Genomic DNA, 12,787 nt, shown 5'->3' with positions numbered 1-12,787 from the left:
TTACACACAAGCGTACCGCGCCAAAGCACAAATAAACCGTGCTTTGGCACACCTCTTCCTATCAGGCCAGGGCCAGCAAAGTGAACCGTGCCTAAGCCCGATTCAGAGCATTCACACTTCTCAAACGATACGGAAAACAGGCCTGTGCACGGTCTGGATACCAAAGTGTAAGTAGCCCCTTACTTACTGAACTGGCTTATTGACACTGCTGTACACTTACATTTACTTATTCACCGTAACCTGAGAAGCATGTGATGTTACTTTGCAGTTTGTCTCACCACAGGCCATAACTTTAGCATTTGCTTGTTTTGGTTCTTTGTCAAAAAACTAATTTATCATGTAACATAGAAAAGTCTTATTTGACACAGATGTTTGAATAATACTGAGACACTATCTTTTGTATGTAAAACTAGCAGGGCTTGACATTAACACCCGCCAACCTGTCAAATGCAGATAGATTTCAGCTGTGGTGGGTTAGACATCTACCCCCACTAGCCATTTTGGCTGATTGAAAATAATTTCAAATTTCCAGGTCTTTGAGTATTTTAGTTTAAGACTAAAATATTAACTAAAATTGTTAATGTGCGTGCAAATGTGATCTTAGAATCAAGAAGCAGGAGGACTGATGACAAGGAAAAGAAAGCAGATGAATACTGAATGAGAGAATGATCTGGTGTATGATGAGACAGGCTATCATAACTCACTGACAAGGGCTTTGGTGTTGCACGCACAGCGGACGTGAGCATGCGAGTGCTTAAAAGATACTGTGTCCCGCTTTTTAGAGCAAAGCAACCCTGAAATAAAACTAGTGCGATTGTTTCTCTTTGAACTGGAAAAAATTGTGGCTCATGCATCCACAGTCCTGCTGCTTTCAAGTACTTGAGATTTTTTTGCTGCTTTCACTTTAACCATTCTTTGAACAGTTTATTACTGGGCCTATTATTAACCGATTATCCTTTCATTATCCGCACAGAATGTGTTTCACATGCTTTTTTTTTGCTGACAGTTATTTTTGTTAAAATGGTTTAATTATCATTTTTTTTACAACAACATTGCTTTAATAGGAGATTAACTCCATATTTATATGTAGTTAACTGGTGATCTGGGACCTTTAGCCTGGACAAACTAGATACATGAAAATATATATTTTTAAATGTCAATTGTTTATATATATATATATATATATATATATATATATATATATATATATATATATATATATATATATATATATATATATATATATATATATATATATTTTTTTTTTTTTTTTTGAATAAAGAGTGTTTACAGCTATATTTAGCTTTTTTGACACTTTATTAAAATTTGTGGCAAGGAAATAATTATTTTGTGTGTGTTGTTGTGGCCAGAGAAAACCACAACCCATTTGTTGATGCTCCTTGAGCAAATTCACAACACATAAAAAAGTTAAATGAAAGAGGATACATGTGAACATAACACAAAATTTAAATCAAGTAAAATTACAAGTAATTTTAGGCTACCAAAGTCAAATTTATGCGAAATATATTTTCCCAACAACAAAATTGTGGCTAGTGAAAAAGGCAAATGGCTAGTAACATTGGAAAACTACTAACCACAGTGGCTAGTGATCAAACAATTTATGTCAAGCCCTGAAGACTAGCCAATTAAAAACCTTTGATATTTCCAAGCTTTATCAAAAGTTTCATAACAAAACAATTAGCTTTAATTATTTAAAAATAAATTATAATACAAATCTAATACCAGTTGATGCTCAACATTTGTAAGAAGTCAATTTTCCCACTTAAGTAAGTTATTTACTTGTTATGCTGGTCATAAAATGTCCTCCTAGAAAAATGTGCTAATGTCAAGTTATTTGGTAGTAAATACTTTTTAGTCTAGAATTGACACGTACCTTTGTAATCATTCTAATGGAGTTAACTTGTTAATAACGGTTCAGCGGCGAAACCTAGCCTCACTTTGTCTCCTTAGCCAATAACCTACTCCCTTAAACATATTTAAGGAATACCATCCCTCTATAGCACTGTTTCTCTCATTCTCTTTGAACCCTTCCTCCCTTCCTCTATGTCCTCACTTCCCATTCACAATCCTATAACCCTCTTCACTCCTAAATGAAGAGGTTGAATCGGGGGGTCCAATCACTGCCTACATATTATAGAGACAGTACCCCCTCTCTGAGTATCTGGGCATAGTAGTACTCTCGATCAACCTTCCCACCTGTTCACCAGACATCCTCTTACTTCCCTTCCCCTTCATCCAACTGTTCTTTCACCATCCTTTTCATCCCTACATCCCTACAGTAAAGTCCAGCTCAAAGTGTGGTGTGGTCAATGCTGGTGAAATTCTGACAGTTATAAGTAGACTGTTAGGTTGGGGTTAGGGTTAATGAAAGTTGACATGTACTTGCAAAGTTTCTTATAGTCAGTTAAATGTCTGTTGAAGGAGCAGTGTCAGCAGATATTAAGCAGACAGTCTACAAATATTCAAATGGAACTAATTTACATAATTGATTATTCTAATACTAGTTATAGTTGTAATGTGAGAAATTTAGGATTATGGTTTTTACACTGTTATTTTCTTGCAATTCCTACAAAACCTATCAAAATGTAAATCACTTAATGTCTTTCTTTTTTTGTGACTCTGTTAAGAACTGACTTGTTTGCTTGTGTTTTATGTCATTTCAGCTATCATGTATTTGTGTTTGTTATAGATGAACTGGCCAGAGAAAGGTACGATGAGAGGAAACAGTTTACATGGTGAACCTGATGATGCCACGATGGCAGACAACACATTGTACTGCAGCAGAGAAACAAGTAAGAGCCTACAGCAAACACATCTTGATCTCACGAAAAAACAAAAACAAAAAAACAAGCATTGTATGTATTGTCAAGACTAATTCATAATAAACTGCACAACAGGATGTGTGCCCCTAAAACCACACCACCTAACCCTGCACTTCTTTGGGGGGGGGTAAATGATGTAGGAACGAGACTGTGCAAATTATGAATTCAAAAAGTTACAAATTGCTATGAGATAGCATTGTCAAAAACACAAGTTACTCAGCAGAATATTCCCAGAACTGCTACAGTCACAAAGCCAGAATGTCACTGACCTGTTAAGTCCCATTACTTACACTAAAGGCAAACAAAAGATTCATTAGTGTTTTTTTCTTCAGTCATATGTACAGACAATATCCAAAATACACATTTAAGTCCTTTAAGTGTTACACTTCATTGATTTTGTCAGTTAAAAACAATGGTAATACAGGTTTTTAAAGGCAGTTTTCTTCAAATTTCTCGTGTACTGAGCTGTAAATGGTAAAAAGTTTTATTCATATTTGCTTTCTTAAGGTTTTAACAGAGGGTTCATTCCTATTTTATGTCTTCATACTGTACATATTTTGAGAGATTATATGCAACATTTTGTTGTACACAACTTTTTTTTCTCGTGGCTATTTGCTGTTCGCCTTCTTAAACGGTTAGTTCACTAAAAAAATGAAAAGCTCTCTGACACCCTCATGTCATTCCATTACCTTTGGTGTTAGAGCACAAATTAAGATATTTTAGATTCAAGAGCTCTCTGACTGCCCATAGACAGCAAGGATCCTGAGACAAGTCCAGAACTAAAACATTGTCAAGCATTCAATGTGACTTTAGTGGTTAAACAGTAATCATACAAAACTCCAAGAGCACTTTTTGTCACCAATAAACTGAAAACAAAAGACATCAGGCCATTAGGACATACATTTACTATGGAGTCATTCTCATGGGGTATTGTGGTTAACGCTTGATAAAGGGTATGTCTAAAGCTTCACACTGATGAGATCATCAGCCAATCGCATCCAGCTTGACCGCGACACAAAAAAGCACAGTAGTAGTAGTAGTGTATAAAGATATATACTCATCTGCCACTTTATTAGGTACACCTTACTAGTATTGGTTGGACCCTTTTGCTTTCAGAACTGCCTTATTACTTTGTGGCATAAATTCAACAAGGAACTGAAAAGATTCCTCAGAGATTTTGGTCAATATTGACATGAAAGCTTTATGCAGTTTCTGCAGATTTGTTGGCTGCACATCCATGATGTGAATCTCCTGTTCCACCACATCCCAAAAGTGCTCTATTGGATTGAGTTCTGGTGACTGTGGAGGCCATTTGAGTCCAGTGTACTCATTGTCATGTTCAAGAAATCAATCTTACATGATTCGCGCTTTATGACATGGTGTGTAACCCTGCTGGAAGTAGCCATCAGAGGATGGATACACTGTGGTCATAAAGGGATGGACATGGTCAGCAACAATACTCAGGTAGGCTGTGGCGTTGACATTATGCTCAATTGGTACTACTAGGCCCAAAATGAACCAAGAGAACCGCAGCCTGAACCGTTGATACAAGGCAGGATGGATCCATGCTTTTATGGTGTCGACTCCAAATTCTGAACCTACCATCTGAATGTCACAGCAAAAACTGTGACTCATCACACCAGGCAACATTTTTCCAATCTTCTATTTCCAATTGTGGTGAGCCTGTTTAAATTGTAGCCTCAGTTTTCTGTTCCTGTACATGTCTAAATGCATTGAGTTGCAGTCATATGATTGGCTAACTAGAAATTTGCTTGAACATGCAGTTGAACAGGTGTACCTAATAAAGTGGCAGATTAGTGTATAGTATAAAGATTGATCATAAAGCACAGTGTGATCACCAGCTGTCATTATAAAAGCTTTACACAAATGTGATTGGCCAACATCTGCACTGTTATTTGCATAAAATAATTGGATTAGCAGTGATACAATAATAATAATAATATAATAATAATAATAATAATAATAACAATAATAATAATAATAAATATCCCCAATATTACCTGTAAACAGACACCCCAATTCTCCCGCATAGTTTCAGGAATCTCCCGCATATGCACAGAGACTCCCAAATGTCCGTAAAAAAATTATAATCTCCCGGAAATTGACCCCAACCCCCCATCCCCACTCTACCAAATGTTCTGATTTTTGTGCTAGAAATGTCTGCACATTATTGAATTAAACAACCATATACATATTTAAACAAAACACATGTAATACAACAATGCAGTTTTTAATGCAATCAGTCAACTGAAGGGATAGTGATAAATATCTGTAAATTTCCACCATTAATATTCACCTTAAAAGGTAACCCAGCTCATCTGAGAAAGTGGAGGCAGAAAAAAATGCTGATTACTGTATGTACACTGCCATGATCGCTTGGTGTTTACACTGAAAAAAATGATTCATTTTATGAACTTTTTTTATTTAAGGTAAGTGGTTGCAAACTAAATATATGGGCTGCATTTAAACAAACAAATAAAATTCAGTAATGTTCCACTTATTATTATTATTTTGTCTAAATTCAGCCCATATAAAATGCTTACAACCCCTAAAAACATCCAATGAACTACTCTTTTCAGTGTAGTTCATTTTGTGTTGAGAGTATTGCAAAGCAAAACAGTCAACTTCTTCATTCCTCTATTACGTAGTGGAAAGTCGTGGCTCGTTTTAGTTCACTTGTGGTGGAAAAAACATCACACAAGTGTCCGCCTTGTTTGCAGATTGACCACCTAAGTGTGTAAATGCGCAATATCCTGCTGTTCTCAGAGATGCTTCAGTACCCTCTTTGACTTCCTTTCTATCAATTGTCTATTTTTAACTCTTCATTAATGATGGGTAAGTGTTATTGTTTTATAATTGATGTGGTGCACTTGGTCTTTGTAAATTGGGAATTTAGAATCACATTTTATTTGATGGTGTCATAGTTGCAGTGTTATTGTCTGTTTAAATGTAGAGGAATATAATTATACAATATGCTTAATGTAGTAGATGAGTGTAGTAGACAAGTTTATTTTTATATCACTTTTAACAATGCAGGTTATATCAAAGCAGCATAACATAGATTAAAAAGCCAAGAGATTGAAAAGCCAGAACAAGATTTCAACACTACTGGGGTTATTACATATATTTTGGATAGTTTACTGGTATTGTAAGTATACTGTATACTTACAACATGTACAAAGGACAGTAGAAAAGAAAGTGTTAAGTGAAAAGTTCAAGTGTTGTGAAATTCTATCTATCTATCTATCTATCTATCTATCTATCTATCTATCTATCTATCTATCTATCTATCTATCTGTCTATCTGTCTGTCTGTCTGTCTGTCTGTCTGTCTGTCTGTCTGTCTGTCTGTCTGTCTGTCTGTCTGTCTGTCTATCTATCTATCTATCTATCTATCTATCTATCTATTTATCTATCTATCTATCTATCTATTTATATTCACGTTATTTTTTATTATTTCTATTTTTATTTATTAATGTTTTTTTTTTTTAATATAACCTCTTTTCTCACAAAACCGGCAATGTTTGATCAAACATACATTAGAAATATACATTATAAATTTTTAAAATAAAAATAAATGTCTATTTTATATTTTATCATTTACATTTTAATGTTTAAATAGGACAAAACACCTCAGATTGCGTAAATTTGCTTGAGTGCACGATGAATCAATCAAACACTCTGTTCAAACACATTCTATCACACACACTATTTTCTATAGTCTTGCTTCGTGTTTCTTCTTTCATCTATTCAGTTGCATTGAGTAAATGGAAAAAGAGGCCAACAGACCATGAAACAAATGCAGAACCACATAACCAAAAACACTTCCTCAAAGATGAAAAATGCAGATAAAAGTCCTCAGTGGACACATTTCACTTTGTGTCTCTTAGCAAGATGACAGGAGGAGGAAGTATGAAAAAACACACATCGGTGATGCAGCACAGGTGCCAGACAATCTGACAACACAGGCCATTTAAAGGGCTAGTTAATCTAAATATGAATATCCTGTGTTAATTTACTCATCCCTCACTTGTTCCAAACCTGCTTGAGTTTCTGCTAACACTTTATTTTGATGTCCACTTGAGTATTAGTAGACATTAGAGTATTAGTGGTTAATATCTGTGATACCTTCAACAGATATTTAATTTGATTATAAGAAACTTTGCAAGTACATATCACCTTACATTAACCCCAACCCCAACTAATAATCTAATGAGAATTAGTTGGCATGTAGATACTTAGGGTGCTTTCACACCTAGACTTTTGTTTCGGAAGCTGTCTTGTTTGCCCAGTTAGAGCGATTCGTTTGGCATATGTGAATCCACCAGTCGTGCTCGGATCCGCGCCAAAACAATCGCTCTGAAATCGTTTGAATGAGGTGGTCTCGGCTCAATTGAAGTGAACTCTGAAGCGGATCGATTGTAGTGAGAAAGCGATATGATCCGAGCATGGTTATATCACAAGGTTTTTTATGGGTGTATAATCGGCATACGGCTATATGAAGAGAGAATCATGAGTAGGGCGGGAGGTCTTTTAACAGACATTCCAAGTCTCCTGGAAGTTTCGGGAGTCTCCCGCAAATGCACAGACACTCCCGGATGCCCGCAAATGAGTGATTATCCCCTGGAAAACGCGCGTATCCCTCCTGGTCCTCAAATACACCGCGCACGCTTCTATCCCCTCCCCACTGCATCCCTTCTCGCTTTTCAGACAGGTCACACGCACCCTGTCAATCACCACCAAACCACCACCCCCCTGACAGCTGAGCGGGACTAAACCGTGAATTAAATCGTGAAACTGACCAATGTGAGGAGAGTTTACTCACACGTGACTTGTTTTAGCTCTTTTGGTCCATTTAGAAACTTTGCCGTGTGAAAGCGAACCGCACCAAGAACAAAGAGCAACATTGTAACAATTTTAATCCCTGTTTAGGAACAACTGAATTGATTCACAGGTTTGAAAGCACCCTTAATTTCTTTCTTCCTCTGAATACCAAAGAAGATATTTTGAAAGGTATTGTAAAGCAGTAGCTATTAACTGTCACTGCATTTTTTTTCCACTAGAAAAAGTCAATGTCTGTTGGTCTGCAACATTCTTCTGAATATCTTGTTTTGAGTTAAAAAGAAGAGAAAAAAAAAAGGAAAAAAAATGGAGATGAATTTTTCTTTTTTTTTTTTTTTTTGGTGAACTACACCTTTAAATGCAACCTTGATTGATCGTTGGTGAAATTAATAATTAATTAATTGATTATTGTTTCAATAATTAGTAATTGATTAAATGATTTAATCATGTTAGACGTCTACTTCATTTACTGCATAACAGTTTGGCGTGCACCTTAATGTCAAAACAACATTAAAAAAAAATAATTTCAAAATGCAAATAAATTGTATGCCCTTTTGACCACTAAAAAGTATTACAATATAAGAAAAAGTTCAGTAATCAAAAAGCTTCTTTCCAAATTATAAATTTACAGTGGATTTTGCATCTCTACAATGCATATAAACTACATTAAAGAGCCCCTACTATGCATTATAAAAGGTCATATTTTGGTTTTGTGGGTCTCCAACAACAGTCCATGCAGGGTCAAAAAAGCTATTTCATTCTCTTATAATATGCATTTGTTTTACCTAATTATCCCAATGACTCCCATTTGATTTGTTCAGTGATTCATTTGTTCCCAAACCCCTCCTTAGCGTGAAGCTAATCTGCACTTCTTGGTCCGATGGCCCAGTCTATTGTCATTGGTCGACTGCTTTCAGTGTGAGACAGAAAAAAAAAATGTTGTTAGACAGAGAGAATAATGTTTAACACCAGCATATTGCTTTATTTTAGTCACGACACACATTCAGTTTTAATCCACACAGTGGCAAAAGCTGAACTACTTTGAAGCTTGACCGCTGCACATGTGTGAACAGGTACAGGAAACGCTGACGGTGGCCATAGCAATGACAAACAGTAGTCAATTGCGAGCTCACAAGCACATTTAAATCGGTAAACAAAGCTGCATAACGCCATTTCAACATTGTTTTAGACGCAATGAGTGTAACGAGTTAACCAGATGCAGTACAAGCTGCATAGAGCAGTGCAAGCTAGAAAAAACAAGGAGGCAACCATTTTACTGTCAGAACTGTCAAGTTCTGACAGTCCCATACATCGATAGTCTTTTCTGATCCTTCCTTTAACAAATGGCCAACAAATCCCCTGTTGTAAGCATGTAGATTGCTGAAGCACTCGTCAGGAAAATGATGGGAACACAGCACAAGGCTGGGGCTATAATGCTGAGGTATTTTTGCAAAAATAAACTTCAACCACTGACTCTGCACAGCCTCATCTTCGGGTAGGGAAAGTAACATTAACTTTCCCTCACACTTTAGAGCAAAGCGTCTTCGCGACTTCAACCAGAAAATTCAACTGGGATCTGCTTCAGTGTTTGTCTTCCTCTTTTTTCTTTCTACAGTGTTTGTGGGTGGGGCTGAGGGTTTCAATTTTCCTGGGTTTGCGTGCGCAACAGATGGGCGGGGCTTGAGTTCTATATCAATATCACGCCTATAGGGCTAAACATTTGTCCACGATTCATTTCAACCACTATGAGTCGACTCTTTTATATATGAATCAGTAGTTTTAAACACAGTGCACTTTCAAATTTAAGCCTTAGCTGGATATTTCACTTCACTTAGAGCTGTGTTACACTGCATGGAAGGTCGTTTTCAAAAACCCATAATATGGGCTCTTTAATGTCAAAATGACATCAAATTGATACCTAATAACAAAATGTGTTGCCGTATCATGATGACAACAGATGTAATGTTTTTACACAGGGATGTTACCTAGCTGGGGCTAATTTTCAAGCATTGGGTAATATAATTGCACAGGCTGTAGCCATGGTACAGCAGCAAAACTCCTTGATCATTAACACACAATGTAATTGCAGAAGAGTAAAGCTGAAAATTATCTAAACTCCTTTGTTGAATTCTTTTGAGGGGGATGCTAATGGTCTAATCTGATTCAATGATTTATGCTAAGCAAACAAAAGTTCTTTAGAAAAAAACCCAGAGAATGGATTAAAACATTTATAAAGACTTGTAAAATGAGCCTATTTGGAAATAAATAAATAAATAATTAAATAAGGCATCACGATGGTGCAGTGGGTAGCACAATCACCTCACAGCAAGAAGGTCGCTGGTTCGAGCCTGGCCGGGTCAGTGGGCATTTCTATGTGGAGTTTGTATGTTCTCCCCGTGTTGGCAAGGGTTTCCGGGTGCTCAGCTTTTCCCCCACAGTCCAAAGACATGCGGTATAGGTGAATTGAGTAAGCTAAATTGGCCATAGTTTATGTATGTGGATGACAGTGTATGAGTGTTTCCCAGTGTTAGGGTGTAGCTGGAAAGGCATCCGCTGTCATATTAATAAAAAGTCTCATTTCCATGAGATGCTGGGGATATGTCAACACAACAGAACATCCGATGGTATACTTGCATTCAGAAATAGCACATAAAATCTCATTACAGTAACTGCCTTAATCCACTATGCAAAAAGTTGGACCATATGTCTGAGCTACTGCTTTCTTTTCTCTGTGGAATGTGCTGAGCTTGTGGGAATTTCAGATTCCGACAATTGATCAAATCCATCTGTTTCAGTTTTAATATCAGAAGGCCTTGTTCTGTCGAGCGACAGCAGGGAAACAGGAAGCATGAGGAATTAAATGATCTGAAGGGAACTGTAAAACTACAGCTTTATTTACATTATATGCAAATATTCAAGGCAGGATTTTAACTACAACACAAAAAAACATCAATGAATCAATGAAAAATACCCACTGGTGGAATTAGTGATACCCAAGAAAAAAAAAATGTTAAAACCACAACAAAAAGAAGCAGAACATGTAGTCACTGAAACCACATGGTGGGTAAATAAATCATTAGTGCTGGCTCACAGTCAAAGTTGGATTGGTGTATGAAATATATACTGCAGATTGTATATATCTCAGATATAATGGCAGCTGTGGACCACTTTGATATTTTGAATAAATTAAGCATACCATTATTTTTTCAATGCAATATTACAACATTTAGAATTTTCCTCCAATAAAAATATTATCATTACCATATCCAATACAGCAAACTCCTGTATACAGACCCTGCATCATAGTGTTGGTAATGTTGTATTGTTTGAAAGTATGGCCACAGAATAATTTAGTAGCACTTCATAATAACACCATATTAATAATTAGTTAAGCATTAGGAATTAGTTAATTTATTATCTGTTAAGCATTACCTCCACATTAACAGATGTTAGTAAGCAGTTGTAGATACAAATGCTCCATTCTTGACTTCTAAGCACATATATAATGTGCTTACTGACTGTATTTTCAATGATTGTCTTTTCGGCTCAGTCCCTTTATTAATCTGGGGTTGCCACAGCGGAATGAACGGCCAACTTATCCAGCACATGTTTTAAGCAGTGGATGCCCTTTTAGCTGCAACCCATCACTGGGAAACATCCAGACTCATTCACACACATACAGAATGGTAAATTTTGAAAGAAAGGCCTTTGGACTTGTGGGGGAAACAGGATCACCTGGAGGAAACCCACGCGAACACTGGGAGAACTTGCAAACTCCACACAGAAATGCCAACTGGGGCTCAAACCAGCGACCTTCTTTCTTTGTGGCGATCGTGCTACTCACTGCACCACCTTGATGCACCAAAGATTAAAATGTAAAAGATTATTATTGTCCATAATATTTTTTTTTTCATCTAGTTCCTTACAAGGTTTTCTCACTTTAAAGGGATATGAAACCACCCTGTCTTAGGAGGGTGTTTTCACACCTGTAGTTTAAAAAAAGTAAGGGAAGTGGGTGAGTGCAGCTTTGTTTAGGTGGGAGTGTCCAGCGGCAAAAGAAGGAAGGGTTTGCATGTAAAGGGGAGTTTCATTACATGCGGCAACCAAAACACAGACGCAGTGTAGACGGACAGCAATTTATAGAGCAGCGTTTACAGATCTGAGAGCTGTGTGGAAGTGGAGGATTTCTCCCCAGCAGATTATCCTCTGTCACGTTATCTGGTTGATGACAGTGCAAGTCCACTGCCTTATCATTTTAACCTTTCAACACAAACACACCCATGCATGCAAGGGAAAATGCTCATTACGAGGCGAATATTGAAGTCTCGCAGTGGTAGTTATTGTTCCCAATTGTATTTGTTGAAATAAACAAATAACTATTAAATACAATCGTAATCGTAATTGTCTCTGTTGTAATCTTAGCATGCTACATCTGTTGTGAAAACATCAGTCTGACACCACACTTCAGAGTTCAGAGGACAACCAGTTGTACAACCATTTAAAAAGACACCAAACAAATAATTTTTGGTCCATAAAATTATAGTAATATTACTGTAAACTACTTAGTAACTTCAGTCATTTCACTAAGTAATCTTCAAAAACTGAAAGAGTATTGTTGGCGATACAATCTAACTTTGCAATCTGAATAGTATAGTGATATTACTGTAAACTTAGTAACTAGATTCATTTTGACTAAGGTATTGTTTGTCTTCAAAAACTAAAAGAGTATTGATGACGATACTAACTATCTTTGCCATCTAGAGAGGCAGGACAATCAACACAAACTAGAACATCGTCTTTTTTTAAAAGAAGATGAGTGGCAAATCTGGATTTCACCATTTCCAGATTTGAAAAGGTCTTGGGTAAAAAATGTTTTTTACAAACATATATTTGTCGCCTGTTAGCAGACCACAGTTATCCAACTGCTTGGGTCTAGACGCGAGCTGAGCTCTCATCGTAGGAAAATGAAAACAAAACTTTTGTTTTGGCACATTTAAAAATGGAACCCTAACAGTCCCTGTCTCCAAACAATTCTTCTTACACTTTTTTAATTAAGGCTGGCAACACAGGATGGCGTCTCTC

The 12,787-nt window shown here is 36.5% G+C and overlaps 1 protein-coding gene across 2 annotated transcripts in view; it reads left to right on the top strand.

Moving 5' to 3' along the window:
• Window positions 1–12,787, top strand: part of dok2 (docking protein 2) — a 47,378-nt gene that overhangs the window by 21,044 nt on the left and 13,547 nt on the right. The window contains exon 4 of one of the 2 annotated variants that reach the window (XM_087265254.1): window positions 2,711–2,813. In XM_087265254.1, the coding sequence (XP_087121380.1) occupies window positions 2,711–2,813 (103 nt within the window). Of the gene's footprint in view, window positions 1–2,710; window positions 2,814–5,533; window positions 5,700–12,787 lie in introns of those variants that run through there. The other variant, XM_087265255.1, reaches the window with a different exon arrangement.

This window comes from Danio rerio, chromosome 8 (assembly GCF_052040795.2).
Source record: "Danio rerio strain M-AB ecotype USA chromosome 8, GRCz13ab, whole genome shotgun sequence".
NCBI classification, from domain to species: Eukaryota; Metazoa; Chordata; class Actinopteri; order Cypriniformes; family Danionidae; genus Danio; species Danio rerio.
Note: the sequence above shows the minus strand (reverse complement) of the source record. Positions and strands in the feature narration are given on the sequence as shown.